The 16,508-nt window shown below is 42.1% G+C and overlaps 1 protein-coding gene across 2 annotated transcripts in view; it reads right to left on the bottom strand.

Annotated features, from left to right (window-relative positions):
• Positions 1 to 16,508, bottom strand: part of LOC122928258 (RUN and FYVE domain-containing protein 1-like) — a 139,666-nt gene that overhangs the window by 72,743 nt on the left and 50,415 nt on the right. For both annotated transcript variants that reach the window (XM_044280916.1, XM_044280917.1), the window contains one exon: positions 4,084 to 4,149. In XM_044280916.1, the coding sequence (XP_044136851.1) occupies positions 4,084 to 4,149 (66 nt within the window). The remainder of the gene's footprint in view (positions 1 to 4,083; positions 4,150 to 16,508) is intronic.

Genomic DNA, 16,508 nt, shown 5'->3' with positions numbered 1-16,508 from the left:
GGCATAGTGAGTTCATAGAACTTTTTATTTTTTGTCACAAGTTAGCGGAAAATGATGAATTTTTTATTTTATTTTTTTCCTAACAAAGTCTCATATTCCACTAACTTGTGACAAAAAATAAAAACTTTGTTGAACTCACTATGCCCATCAAGAAATACCTTGGGGTGTCTTATTTCTAAAATGGGGTCACTTGTGGGGTAGTTATACTGCCCTGGAATTTTAGGGGCCCTAATGTGTGGGAAGTAGTTTGAAATCAAAATGTGTAAAAAATGCCCTGTGAAATCCGAAAGGTGCTCTTTGGAATGTGGGCCCATTTGCCCACCTAGGCTGCAAAAAAGTGTCACACATCTGGTATCGCCGTACTCAGAAGAAGTAGGGCAATGTGTTTTGGGGTGTCTTTTTACATTTACCCATGCTGGGTGAGAGAAATATCTGATCAATGACAGGGGGGTGATCACCCCATATACACTCCCTGATCACCCCCCTGTAAGGCTCCATTCAGAGGTCAGTATGTGTTTTGCGGATCCATGAATCGGATCCGCAAAACACATACGGATGTCTAAATGGAGCCTTACAGGGGGGTGATCAATGACAGGGGGGGTGATCAGGGAGTGTATATGGGGTGATCACCCCCCTGTCATTGATCGCCCCCCTGTAAGGCTCCATTCAGACGTCCGTATGTGTTTTGCGGATCCGATCCATGGATCCGTAAAACACATACGGACGTCTGAATGGAGCCTTACAGAGGGGTGATCATCCCATATAGATTCCCTGATAACAACCCAACCATTTTTCTTCACTGCTGCAGGTCAGCTTTAATGGGGCAGGGCGATGTGGATGACACTGTTAAGGGAATTGAGTACTGTGGAGGTGACAGTTCAGGGGGCAGGTAGAGTGGCCATTCAGGCCACCCTCAAAAGACGGATTTAAAAACCCTGCCCCCAGGAACCAAGCCATGCCCCTAAACCCGGGGGGCTTCAGAGGTGGGAGGGACAGTGACTTTCTCCCTGCAGCTCACGCTTAGACAGCACAGTGATGCTGTCTGAGAGTGAGCTGTTCAAAAGGACATCCCTGCTTGAGAGTTTCCCCAAAACTGCATTAGCCAATAGAAGCCTGGTCACATGACCCTTATCAGCCAATAGAAGCTCGCAGGCCCTTAGTCTCCACATACACACAGTTTTACACCAGGTTTTCATAACAACCCAGCCATTTTTCTTCACCGCTGTAAATCAGCTTTAAAGGGGCGGGGTACTGTGGATGTCATTGTTATAGTGGATACTGTCCATATCTTTTAATGACATACACAAACATAAAATTAATTAGATGATTTATACCAATGTGAAGCCCGGTCCTACTGCTAGTATATAATAATTATACAGCAGGGCCATTATAATAATTATACAGCGGGGCCATTATATATAATAATTATACAGTGGGGCCATTATATATAATAATTATACAGAGGGGGCCATTATTTATAATGAGTATACAGTGGGGCCATCATATATAGCAGGGATCAGCAACCTCCGGCACTCCAGGTGTTGTGAAACTACATCTCCCATCATGCACTCTTGCTTGGATGTTCTCTAAACTCCCACAGAAGTGAAAGAAGCATACTGGGTGTTGTAGTTTCACAACAGCTGGGGTGCCGAAGGTTGCTGATCCCTGATATATAAGAATTATATAGAGGGGCCATTATACAGTATAAACTAATAATACAGAGGGGGACATTATATATAATAATTATACAGAGGGGCCATTATATATAAGAATTATACAGAGGGGCATTATACATATGGGCACTACAGGGAAAGGGGAGGTATTTTATCTAGTGGCACTACAGGGGGCACTGCAGTGGGTCTTTATAAATAGTTGTACCAATATAGGAGGCATTATAACTACTTCAGACTATTACTACTGCGGGCTCTTATAGGGGTATTTTATAGAGGGGCCTTGTTACTGCTGTGGGCACTATAGGAGGCCTTATTTCTACTAGGGGCACTATGGGGGATTATCATTGAGCACATATTAATGGGGATGTTATTGGAGGTACTGTAGGGCAGTGTTCCTCAACGCCAGTCCCCAGGGCCTACCTACCGGTCATGATTTGAGAATATCCCACCAAATGAAAGCCTGTGGTAAGTCCTGATGGATGGACACTAATTGTATTACCTGCTCAATACTAAGGAAATCCAAAAAAAAAAAAAAAATGAATGGCAGGTGGGCCCTGAGGACTGGAGTTGAGGAACCCTGCTGTAGGGAACACTATTACCACTGAGGACTGTTTGGGAGCATGTTATTATGGGGGACTATCTATATGGCTCTACCACAGTATTGAGGGTAGCAGCAGAATGACTGTTGAGGCACCAGGAGGGGGGGAGGTTGATAGTAAAGTGAGGAATCAAAAAAAAAAAAAAAATAATAATCTGTGAAACACTGCAGAGACGAGACGCGGCTGAAAGAAGGTATCATAGCGGTATAATCTCTGAATGAAGACGTTGAGGAAAGAGTCTACATTACAGGAGATGTTACTGGATGTAAGAGATATGCGCTGTATTCTACAGTATATTTCGTAGCAATGTATGTAATGTCCATGCCAAATATCTGTTTTATGGTAGGGTTGGCAGAAGGGGGTATAGAATTTGGCCCACACTGCTGCATCCTGGCCCCAGACTTCAGGTCACACTGTGGTGTTCTGAATTTTGGGGCTTCACACCCATCTACTACATTATCTGTACTCAGAGGGTTATCACTGTTATCTGTGGTGTTACACAGGACTGCAGGTGACATCTACTACACTATCTTTACTCAGTTATCACGGTGTTATCTGTGGTGTTACATAGGACTTCAGGTGACATCTACATTACCTGTAAAAAAGGGGCATGGTCACAGGTTTGGTGAGAAAGGGGAGGCTGCAATACTTGGCTTGCCCCAGGTGCTGGCAACCTACGCTATGCCACTGTGGGATACTACATGGTTTTTGTGCATGGATACTATCTGATTCTAGACTGCTTAAACACCAAGGTGTAGATTCAGCACAGATGCAAAATCCAACTCTATCTTCAGCACAGCAATAAACAAACATGGGGATACAGCACCCCGATACGCCGTTTAAAGATGGGGCTCGGGGATAATGTAAGCGATCGGTGATGGCGCAGACAGCAGCCATTTAACCCCTCTGATGCCATAGCCAAATGTGACCATGGCATCTGAGAGTGCTGAAACCAGACGCGCTCGCTTCCTGGCCCGGGATGCCTTCCCCTGGCTCAACGAAAGCGTTCGATGGTAGTAATAGGCTTGGGCCTGTGCAAGACTTCCAGGCTGAATATCAGTATTAGGGTTGAGCGAATCTGGTTCGGATGGCTGTGACCAAACCCGATTCTTTTAAAAACTACATTAATAATATGGGCTCCGTCCTACTGTAAAATGTATGTCCTCCACAGAGGTCTTTCCAAAATTTCTGCAAATATTGCAATACTTACTTCATCTCGCCTTTATCGCGTGTCAGTTTGTTTATTCATATAAATTACTGTATCAAAATATGAAGCTGAACTCTGCTTTGTTAATGAGGCACGAAGCCGAGTTCTGCTTATTTGGATCAGAGCACTGTATAGCAAGGTATCATGTGGCAATTTGACACTCTGGGCACTCTTGAGAAATATATGGCTTGATGTGGACACAATCTGCCACATTATGGCCATATTGTACCAGACTTTACCCAGTCTGGTACAATATGTCCCTCTGTGGGCAAAGTACTATACCACATTGAGTACGGTTTGTCTTTATGTGGGCAGATACTGTGTGTATTCATTGTATATTATATTCAAATTACTGGGTTGTATGGCAGTCTTTGCGCAAGAAATCATCCGGGTTTATCTGGGACCTGTGGAATTATCCAGGGACTGCATGGTACGATGGCAATATATTCATAATAATTACACCCATTACAAGGGTGGATCAAAGTATGAACAACTGCTCTCCTTTACAATCCTGAGGGATTTGTCAGATGTTAATTAGTGACGATACAGTACCAAAACTGAAATCCGAAAAACAGGCTGCAATAATATGAACAATATAGCCTACCTCAAGTGTCTGTTTAACTCTTCAACATAATGCTTTTGATCAAGCACCGTAGTAATTTCATCTGCTCTGTGGAAAAAAAGGAGACAATAAAAACAAATTGGAAATGTGTTTTTACCCATTGGCTTGAAAACGAATACACTCTACTTCTACAAAATCTGCAAGTGACTGGTCTTTATGCGTCTCCACAACGGCACTGCAGACAAAACAAAGAGGACCCAGACTGCGTTACAGGAAGGCACTATTCTAAGGCAACTTTTGGGACAGTTCTTGGAACAGTGTGTCCAGGACCCTAGAGAAAGAACAGGGTGCTGCCTTCTTTATCCTGAGCATTCAGGTGTCCCAACATAACATTACACTGTAATGTGACAATGGGGGAGATTTAGTATTAACGTCTTCAATCTAGATATCTAAAACCTAGACCAGGCAGAGGTTGTGCCATATTTGTCACAGTAGATCATACTTTAAGGAAGATATGGGGGCTCCTGAAGCAAAGCTGATTAACCCAGCCCTTTTTCACCTCTTTCTGACATGTGTCACTTTATGTGGTGATAACTTTAAAACGCTTTCATTTATCTAGGCCATGCTGAGGTGGTTTTCTCGTCACATATTGTACTTCATGACAGTAGTAAATTTGAATCAAAATATTTCATTTTAATTTATGAAAAAATCCTAGATTTACAAAAAAAATAGAAAAATTCAAAATTTTCAAAATTTATATATTTCACTACTTTTAAGGCCTCATGCACACGACAGTATTTTTTTGCGGTCCGCAAAAAGGGGTTCCATTGTTCCGCGATCCGTGTCCGTTTTTGTTTCCGTGTGTCTTCCTTTATTTTTGGAGGATCTCCAGACATGAAGGAAAGTAAAAAAAAAAAAGAATCTAAGTCAAGTTTGCCATGCAAATGATAAGAAAAAAAACGAACGCAGACGCGGATGACAATCTTGTGCATCCGTGTTTTTTCACAGACCCATTGACTTGAATGGGTTCGCGAACCGTTGACCGTGAAAAAAATAGGACAGGTTATAGTTTTTTCCCGGACTGGAAACACGGATCACGGACGCGGATGACAAACAGTACATTAGCCGAGTTTTCCACGGACCCATTGAAAGTCAATGGGTCCGCAGAAAATCACGGAACAACGGACACGGGACTCAACAACGGTCGTGTGAATGAGGTCTATGTAAATGACATTTTCTTTTTTGGGAAACGTTAGAAGGCTTAGAAGTTTACAAGCAAATGTTGAAATTTTTCTGAGATTCTCCAAAACCTACTTATTAAAAGGGGTTGTCCGAGTTATATCTATATATGTTAAGGTGGCTTATAACATTATTAAAAATACATTTGTAGTTTACTCACATTATTTATTCTGCAGTGTTTCTGAACAGGCGATGCGGGTCACATGACCCCTGACGTCATCCACCCAGTGGTGAAGTCTCGTGTACAGGCTTTCCCTCGTGGCCCGGCACTGTACACCAAATGTAAGAGCATTGTGTGCCCGCCCCCCCCCCCCCCTCTCTCCTCTAGCTGTCGCGGCTCCTGTGAGGGATCACGCATGTGCGATCCTTACCAGTGCTGGCAGCCGCGCAGAAAGATTCAACTGTGTGCCCACTCCCTCCCTGTGATTCTATCTAAGCTATATGACAGCTATATGTATCTAAGCTGTATTACAGCTATATATATCTAAGCCATATGACAGCTATGTGTATCTAAGCCATATGACAACTATGTGTATCTAAGCCATATGACAGCTATGTGTATCTAAGCTATATGACAGCTATATGTATCTAAGCTATATGGCAGCTATATCTATCTAAGCTATATGACAGCTATATCTATCTAAGCTATATGACAGCTATGTGTATCTAAGCTATATGATAGCTATGTGTATCTAAGCTATATGACAGCTATGTGTATCTAAGCTATATGACAGCTATATGCATCTAAGCTATAAGGCAGCTGTATGTATCTAAACTATAAGACAGCATATGTATCTAAGCTATATGACAACTATACGAATCCAAGTAATTTTATGACGGGAAATGACATAGGTGTCTCCCAAAAGATAAGACGATGTACAAGAGGCATTATTGTGGGGAAAAAAAAACATTTCTCAGCTTTTATTTACATTTGAGCAAAAAATTCAAGATGTTCCACACTGTGGAAAATCTCAGAGGACGTGGTCGGAAGCCAAAAGTGACACCTGTGCTGGCCAGGAGGATAGTTAGAAAGCTGAAAAAGAATCCAGGGATCACCACCAAGGCCATCCTGGTGAATCTGGGCTATGCTGGTGGCAATGTCTCAAGGCAGACAATCCAATGGACACTGCACACTGCTGGAACCATGGAAAAAGAGCATTACATGAGGATTCTCTACACAACATCAGGCAATCTGCAGAGAAACTTGGCCTTGGGCACCAGTGGACATTTCAGCATGACAATGACCCAAAACACACAGCAAAAGTGGTGAAGAAATGGTTAACAGACAACAACATTAACGTTTTGGAGTGGCCCAGCCAGAGTCCAGACTTGAATCCAATTAAGAATCTGTGGAGGGAGCTTAAGATCAGGGTGATGGCAAGAAGACCCTCCAACCTGAAAGATTTGGCGATCATTGCTAAAGATGAATGGGCAAAAATACCTGTGGAGACATGCAAAAAGCTGGTCTGCAATTATAGGAAGCGTTTGATTCGGATGCTTGAGATTTTCACGCAACCCCATTCATTTCTATGGGGCCTGCGTTATGTGAAAAACGCACAAAGAGGAGCATGCTGCGATTTTCACGCAACACACAAGTGATGTGTGAACATCACCGCTCATGTGCACAGCCCCATAGAAATGAATGGGTCCGGATTCAGTGCGGGTGCAATGCGTTCACCTCATGCATTTTCACCTGTGCAGAAATCTCACCCGTGTGAAAGGGGCCTAACTCAGATAACCCCTTTAAGGACTCGTTCAGGTCTGAATTCACTTTGTGAGGCTTACAAAATAGAAACCATCCATAAATGGCCCCATTAGAAACTACACCCCTCAAGGTGTTCAACAAGAATTAAAGGAAAATGGAGATGAAATTTCAAAATTTAACTTTTTGGGCAGATTTTCCATTTTAATCCGCTAACAAAGCAAGGGTTAACAGCCCAACAAAACTCAATATTTATTGACCTGATTCTGTAGTTTACAGAAACACCCCATATGTAGTCATAAACTGCTGTACAAGCACACGGCAGGGCGCAGAAGGAAAGGAACGCCATATGGTTTTTGGAGGGCAGATTTTATTGGGATAATTTTAAGTTGCCATATCACATTTGAAGGCCCCCTGGTGCACCCATAGAGTAGAAACTCCAAAAAAGTTACCTCATTTTGGGAACTATGGGATAAGGTGGCAGTTTTGTTGGTACTATTTTAGGGTGCATATGACTTTTTGATCGCTTGGTATTACTTTTTGTGATGTAAGGTGACAAAAAAATAGCTTTTTTGATACACTTTTTATTCTATCTTTTTACGGTGTTCACCTGAGGGTTTAGGTCCTCTGATATTTTTATACAGTAGGTTCTTGCGGACATGGCAATACCTTAAGGACCAGCATGTAAAAGGTCCGAAATGCGTAAATTTGACTGCCCTGCGTATGCGGAAGTTTTTATACCGCTGGAAATAAAGGATTCCCTGCCATCAAGAGCTGGATTTTCTCTCTTCAATACCTAATATATATACTTTTTTTTAATTCATTTAAGTTTTACACAATATCATTTTGAAACAAAAAAAAAATATATCATGTTTTAGTTTCCATAGTCTGAGAGCTATAGTTTATTTTTTGAGGGATTGTCTTAGGTAGGGTGTCATTTTTGTGGGATGAGATGGGAGTTTGATTGGCACTATTTTGGGGTGCATATGTCTTTTTGATTGCTTGCTATTACACTGCTATTTTTTTTTTTTTTTTTTTTTTTACAGGGTTCACCTCAGGGGTTAGGTCATGTGATATTTTTATAGAGCAGGTCGTTACGGACGTGCCAATACCTAATACAGATGAAACTCAAAAAATTAGAATATCTCATGCAAGTCCATTTATTTCAGTAATACAAATGAAAAGGAATTGCATTAATGCAGCTTAAAATTAGAATTTTGTGAAAAGGCTCAATATTCTAGGCTCAAAGTGTCACACTCTAGTCAGCTAATTAATCCATACCCCCTGAGCAAAGGGGACCTCAAAATTGTGACTTTGGGGGTTCATAAACTGTAAGCCATAATCATACAAATTCTAACAAAAAAAAGGCTTGAAATATCTTGCTTTGCATGTAACGAGTCTATCTCATATGTTAGTTTCACCTTTTAAGTTGCATTACTATAATAAATGAACTTTGCAAGAGGGGGCTCAATTTTAGTGGGATGAGGTGACGGTTAGAGTGGTACTTTTTTGGGTGAATACGCCTTTTTGATCACTTGGTGTTGCACTTTTAGGGTCCATTCACACGTGCGTTGTTTCTTTCCTGATCTGTTCCGTTTTTTGCTGAACAGATCTGGACCAGATCTGGACCCATTCATTTTCAATGGGTCCTGAAAAAAAATCTGACATTGTGCTGTCCGTTTTTTTTCAGGACCCATTGAAAATGAATGGGTCCAGATCTGGTCCAGATCTGTTCAGCAAAAAACTGAACAGATCAGGAAACAAACAACGGACGTGTGAATGGACCCTACGTGATGTAAGGTGACCAATTTTTTTCTTTTTTTTTTTCTTAGCAGCTCAGGGACCTGATGGCAACCCCGCACCCGGCACGATCCTGCGCATGCTGCGGTCTGCGCTGACCGCGACAGTGCAAGGGTTAATGCGCCGGCATACACCAGGGGTCCGGCTATCAGTGACTGCCGGACCCCTGCCGCTGATCAGGCAGCCGTAGCTCCTGCACCTGCCCGATCAGTCCACAGTACATGTACGGCGCTGGTCCTTAAGTCATGGTCACCAGTGCCAAACATGTATGGCACAGGTCCTTAAGGGGTTAAAACAATAAAATTAAAAAACTTGGATACCAGAGGTTTTTTCATTTTTTCATCTATATGAGAGCTTGTTTTTTGTGGGACAAGTTGTACTTTCTGATGCCACCATTTAATATGGCATACAATGTGGTGGGAAGCGGATTATTTTTTTTTGAAATGGTGTGAAATTGGAAAGAAACGCAATTCCCCCACCATTTTATGGGTTTTGTTGCTCTCTGGGTCAGTACGATTATCACATACGGTATGTATATTTTTTTGTTATGTCTAAATAGTGTAAAAAACAAAAAAAATATGTTTTACTTTGAAAAATACATTATTTTTACATCACCATATTCTGACCCCATAACTTTTTTCTAGTTATATCTACTGAGCATTTTTTGCGGGATGATCTGTAGCTTTTATTGACACAATTTTGGAATGAGTGTGACCTTTAGATCACATTTCATTACATTTTTGGGGTAAGAGAAGCGATTAAAAAATGGCCTTGACCCTTTTTTCCGTTACGCCATTCGCCGTATTGCAAAAATTTTTTTTTTTTTTTAAATTAACAATTTTTTTTTTTTTCAAATAATAACAAAAGATACATGACATTGGCGGAAAAATAGCGCCAGTAGAATAGTACAAAAGTACAGATATATGGTATTACATCATACCAGCACATCCTAACACAGCAAATCAGTAAGCAATGCCATAAATTAACATAAATAGGGAAGGGGGAGTGGAGAAAACATCAACCAAACAAATGGTATAAATCAGGTGAGACATAAATATACACTATAGCTCATTAGGTGCAGCAACAAGGTATGGCACTAGGTCAATTATATGCCCTACACAGTAGAGAAAGGGTAAAATGATAATAATGAGAAAAGAAAGCTAGGAAAAAATAAATAAAAAAGGAAGCTAGTAAAAGTTAAGGAAAAGTCAAGGAAGGCCCCTAAACGTCTTCCAAGGAACCCACATGTCCAGGAAGGTGCTTCTAGTACGGGTTTCCCAATGAGAAAGTTCCTCTAATCTATACAGTTGGTCTACCTTTTGTGTCCATTTAGCCTCATCTGGGGCCTCTGTAGAAAGCCAGGCGGCAGCAACTAAAATTCTAGATGCAGCTAATAATATAAGCAATAAGGACCTGACCCTCTTGTGTATCTTTTCCAGCCCCAGGCCTAGGAGAGTCAGTTCAGGAGAACACACCAAAGAGGTACCACAAATCCTATTACACTTAGTTATTATGGAATGCCACCATGATTGAATAATTGGGCATTCCCACCATATGTGATAGAAAGTGCCCTTAGAGGTTTTGCATCTCCAACAGGAGTCGGAAACTCCAGAAAAGTATTTTGCAATATTCTCTGGAGTTTTATACCACCTCATCATAATCTTGTACCCATTTTCCTGAACACGCACGCACCTTGAAATTTTATGTGGAACAGAAAACATAGTCTTGATTTCAATGGGGGTTAGGGATCGATTGAGATCTTTTTCCCAAACTCTCACTATAGCTGGTGTAATGTCAGTCACCGGTGATTTGATCTTTTTGTATATGAATGAAATTAATCTAATAGGCGCTTGTTTAGATCCAATTAGCCCTTCAAACCATGGGAACAAAGGCGTCACCTTAGGAAGGCTCTCCGCAGAAGCCATTTCAGTTAGTATATATTTGTGTACAAATGAAAGAGACAGAGTCTTTCAAATTGGTAAAAAGGAGAGGAAGGGGGGGGAAGGTATCGTGCTCTTTTAGAATATCTGATACGGGTAAGTTAGACTGCCTAACCACAGGGCTACAAGCCTCTTTCAAATCAAAGGGTGCTAAATCAATGACATCTCCCAAAGTCAGAAGCGGGGAAGGAGTGGAAAGCATTCTACCACTAGAGGAGAACCATTCCCAAACTGCCAGTGAGCATCTTATCATAGGGTTTTGGATTTGAGAAGATGGGGGAAAGGCTTTCCCAGCAAGCAGAACAGCTCTGGGAGTGGAGGGGAGAAAGCAATTTTCCATCTGAACCCAAAATTTATGGGGGGGAGCCCTAATCCAATCTACTACTCTGGCTAGATGTATGGCTTTCATGTATATTTCAGGATCTGGGAGATTAATCCCACCTAGCTCCTTTGGTTTGGTGAGAGTGTCTAATGCAATCCTCGGTCTGCGCCCCTTCCAAATAAAATGACGCACTGCCTTGTTAAATCTATTAAAGAAGGATTTCGGTATCTTGATAGGCAGAACCTGCATGACATATGTCAATTTGGGTAGAATCAATGCCGATACCATATTTTTTCTGCCAAACCAAGACAGAAAAGGGAGGTCCAACGAGTCCATCTGGTCAATAACCGACTTTAAAAGAGGGATAAAGTTTAGTTTGTATAAGTCCTTAGTATTAGGGGATATATTTACTCCTAGGTACAGTCAACCTTTGTGTAGACCAGTTAAAGGGAGACTGGAGCTTAAGAATTCTAATTGTTGAGGGAGGGAACCCACTATGAATGAGTTGAGATTTAGCAGGGTTTACCTTGAAATTAGAAAGTGACCCAAATAAATCCAACAATGATAAGATAGCAGGAAGAGATTTTTTCGGATTGGTTGTGCAGATCAAGAGATCATCGGCAAATGCAGCCAATTTGATTTCCTGACTTCCCACTTTAAGTCCTATAATCTCTGTCTGCTGTCTCAGGGATTGCAAAAGTGTCTCCATAACCAATACGAAAATAAGCGGGGACAGAGGACAGCCCTGTCTTGTGCCATTCCTTATACTGAAGCAGGGAGATAGGGTATCATTAACTAGTACCGATGCCGAGGAGGAGTGATACATAGCCCTGATTGCATTTGAGAATTGAACAGGGATATTAAATTTGGCCAGTGTAAGACTAATATATAGCCAGTCTATTCTGTCAAACGCCTTCTCGGCATCGGTACCTAAGAGAACTATGGGTATTTTTTTAAAAGAGGAGAAGTACAATGCATTTAGTACTTTCATAACATTGTCCTTACCCTCTCTTCCCTTGACAAATCCGACCTGGTCTGGATGGATCAGGGAGGGGAGTAGTTTTTGCAGCCTAGTAGCCAACATTTTGGCCAATAGTTTAAGGTCAGTGTTAAGCAAGGATATAGGACGATAATTTGAGCAGATGGAATGATCCTTACCTGGTTTGGGAATAATTGTTATCATAGCTCTAGACATATCGGACGACACAGGGGAGTTATGCAGAGCATTATTGCATATTGGAAGTAAGTGGGGAAGCAGGACTTCGGAGTAAGCTTTATAATAGGACAGAGGTAAACCATCCGGTCCGGGGCATTTCCCGGTCGGGGATGAATTAAGTGCTTCTTGAATGTCCGCTATCGTAAACGGAGCAGCCAGCTGATCATGCTGGCTATTTGTAAGGACAGGGAGATGAAGTGAGCTAAGGAAGGAAGAAATATTTTGTTCCTTGTCCAGTCCAGGATCAGGAAGACGGGGGGGGGGGGGAAGGTTATACAGGGACTCATAATACAACTTAAACTGTTCTGCTATTTCTTCAGTTTTGAGCAACATTGAACCTGATGGGGAGGTAATTTTATGTATGAAGCCATTCAGTTTTCTACGTTTAATCCGCTGCATCTGAAACTTTGTTGCTTTATCGCCATGAGCAAAGAATTTTTGCTGAGAGCTTAAAAAATACTTCGCAGAGCGCTCGTTTAGTAAATTTTTAAGCTCTGTTTTGAGTAAAATAAGTTCAGATAAGTGAAGTTGCAATAAAGAAATTTTATGAGTCTTCTCCAAGTTGTTAATCCTGGTAAGAAGGGAGTCTATTTTTCTGTCGGCCTCTTTCTTCAAATAGGAGCATAGGCTTATCAATTGTCCCCTTATATAGGCTTTATGGGCATCCCATAGGGTATTTGGGGAAGTATCAGAAGTATGATTAATTTGGAAATATTCCTTTAGGAGGGAAAGTATTTTATTCTTATGTTTGGCATTTTCCAAGATGGACTCGTTGAACCTCCAACCAGATTTCTTACCCATACCTTGTGAAGGGCGGATGGAACAGAAGACTGGTGAATGATCTGATAGCGTCATGGACCCTATTTTCGCCGAAGAGCAGAGTTGCAAGTGTTCTTTGGAGAATAATACATAATCAATTCTGCTATATGAGTTGTTGGCTGCCGAGAAAAAAGAGTAATCAATATCATTAGGATTAAGACATCTCCACACATCAACCAAACCAAGTTTGAACATTCTAGCCAGAGTAGCTTTGATTGCCTTAGAGGGGAGAGCTGATTTTCTTGAAGACGTATCTAAAAGGGGATTAAGAGGCATATTCAAATCCCCTGCTAATATTAGTATACCTTCCCTATGTTTCTCAACTAAAGATAGGAGGCTGGCAATCCATCTAGTTTGGTCAGCATTAGGGGCGTAGGCATTAACAAAAGTGTACAAGGTTTGACCGATTTTTCCTTTTAATATAATGTAACGGCCCTCTGGATCTTGAACATGACTCTGATAGGTGAATGGGGTGTTACGCCTGAAACCAATGCTGACCCCTCTAGATGCCGCCCCATCCGCGCCACAATGATACCAAGTAGGGTATTTAGTGAATGACAGGTTTGGAAAGTTATCTTGCTTAAAATGAGTTTCTTGTAGGAAAATTACTGCACTTTTTTCCTTCCAGAGGAGAGAGAAGATTTGACTTCGTTTAGAGGGGGACCTTAACCCTTTCACATTGTAAGAGACAATTACTAGTTCAGACATTTCTTGACCATAAGAACATATGAAGCATAGCGATGCATAATGAGCAAAATAGAATCCATGGACCCTGACTTACACCATAGTAACATAGAAACAAAAACTTGAGACCACACTAAGTGGAACAACAACAACATGTGAAGTCGCATGGACAGCAACTATCAAATGGGGTAGGGGGAGAGTGAAACAAGTTCACAAGTAACCTGCATCAGGGAGGGAACCGGCCTAAAATATAAATCATAAAATCATAAGAGACAAAAGCATAGATCAGATCTATAAAAGAAAGGTGACATTAAAGCTAGGTAAAAATAACAGTATAGCGGACCACAAATAGAGAGGGACTGACAGGACAGTAGGAGAACAGAGGAAGGAAAATCAAAGACAAATGACACCAAGAATTCAGGAGCCATCCTGTGAGAAGTGGGTCTTTTTTGGCGTTGAGACATCTCTGGACTTCTTGGACCTCATCTTCTTCGGCGTTATAGTGGTCTCCCAAGGCTGGGGAGCAGGCAAAGCTGGTAAAGCTGAAATATCCTGAACTTTGTCCCAGTCAGGAATGTTCAAAGGAGGAGAGTCTAAAGCTATATAAGCTTCCGATAAGTCCGAGAAGGATGATATCATGATCCTTTTTCCATCAGCTAAGAAGGACAATCCAAACGGAAAGGACCATCTGTAGAGGATCTTCTTTTCTTTAAGCAATGATGTAAGGGGCCTCAAAAATCGCCTTTTTTGCAGGGTAGATGGTGATAAGTCCTGATATATCTGTATCTGCGACTCCTCCAGGAGAATCGACGGTGCAATTCTGGCAGCCTTCAATATTGCTTCCTTATCCTGGTAGTTCAGGAAACGGCATATCACGTCCCTGGGGGGATCAGTGTCCTTAGGACGGGGGCGCAAAGCTCTGTGTGCCCGTTCTATTATCAGCATGGCTGGATCAAATTCTCCCAGCAAGGAAGTGACTATTTTTGTAATGGCGTTCGGAATGTCTGTGGTGGAGATCGTCTCCGGGATCCCTCTAAACCGGAGGTTATTACGCCTTCCTCTATTCTCCTGGTCTTCCAGGGAGGAATATAACTGGTTAAAATGAAACTGACAGGCAGATAGCGATTTAGTGACTGCAGCGCTGTGTTCAAGCGTCGCTGCGTGCGCAGTTTCTAGCGCATCCACTCTGTGGCCTATCTGTTGAATGTCCTGAGCCACCTCCTGTAGTTTCAAGATTACAGGGTGCATTGCCTCCTCTAAAGCCTGCTTAATAAAGCTACGTGACACCGGGAGGTTGCGGGACTCACCCTCTTCCTCCGCGTCTTCCTCTCCTTCAGAGAAGCTTGTAGTGCGGCCTCGTGGAGCGCCGCCGGGAGCCGCGGCCATCTTGGATTCTTTGGCCGGGCCGGCTGCCGGCTGCTTCTTTAGATATTTCGTCATGTCTGAGACCGCAGGCGAAGATTTAGCTTGTGCAGCTTGGTCACACTGCTTCTGGCCACCATATTTGACCATTTTGAGCTCTCAGCGTTGAAGATAGCCGTTCCCTCAGCAGGTTGAAAGCAGGAGCTCTAACCGGATGCTTCCATTCAGTTCAGGCGCTAGCTCCGCCCCCGTATTGCAAAAAAAAATATTTTTATATTTTATTTAATACTCTATGAGACACTGAGTGATGCTTGTTCCGCCAGGGTACACTCTGTATGGGGAGATTTTTTGTTTCCCGCCAGTGTTTTTCAGCAATACTTATATTGAATTTTTATATAGAGAACAATATATAATATGAAGGAGCTTAAAATATAACTTTTACTAATAGACTTTTTAAGAAAATAAGTGCCACAAACAGATGATTGAGGTATGGCTAAAAAATATGGAACAGTTTTACCATTCCGACGCACCCCGATAGGGATCAGCCTAGCGCGATGGAAATAATACCGCGTCTGGGCCGATGATTACATGTGGTCGTAGGTTGTTTGAAGATGTAGACTGGTACAGGGAACCACTGTCCCATGTAAGCCCTGGATGGGGAGGGGGGGCATTGCTAATGTTCACCTGCCTGACTACACAGAGTTCCTACCCCGCAAGGGGGCGCCTCTGGGGCAGCTGAAATGATATCTTCAGCTGCACCAGAGGCGCCCCCTAACAAATTTGTGGGGTCCTCCTTTCCATAGGACCATCAATGTCCTCTTCTTTCTAATCCTAGAGATCCACTGATCTAAGGATTACCTTTTGCACATCTTGGATTTTTTTCCCCTGATGATATATCACTTGAAACGTGACACGTCGGGAACAATCCTATCGGGCATAAACAGGGATCCCTCTCTATCTTAGGGTAAGGTATCCGGACAGGGCCGCCCCTTGCGGGGTAGGAACTCTGTGTATACAGGCAGGTGAACATTAGCAATGCCCCCCTCCCCATCCAGGGCTTACTAGGGACAGTGGTTCCCTGCACCAGTCTACATCTTCAAACAACCTACGACCACATCTAATCATCGGCCCAGACGCGGTATTATTTCCACCACGCTAGGCTGATCCCGATCAGGGTGCGTCGGAATGGTAAGACTGTTCCATATTTTTTAGCCATACCTCAATCATCTGTTTGTGGCGCTTATTTTCTTAAAAAGTCTATTAGTAAAAGTTATATTTTAAGCTCCCTCATTTTCTATATTGTGTTCTAAATTGTTAGTGGAAGCGCCCCTATTTAAAACATTCACTACCCTACACATGATTTTTTCATGAATTTTTATATAT

This window comes from Bufo gargarizans, chromosome 2 (genome assembly GCF_014858855.1).
Source record: "Bufo gargarizans isolate SCDJY-AF-19 chromosome 2, ASM1485885v1, whole genome shotgun sequence".
In the NCBI taxonomy this organism is placed as follows: domain Eukaryota; kingdom Metazoa; phylum Chordata; class Amphibia; order Anura; family Bufonidae; genus Bufo; species Bufo gargarizans.
This window is presented reverse-complemented; position numbering and strand designations above follow the sequence as displayed.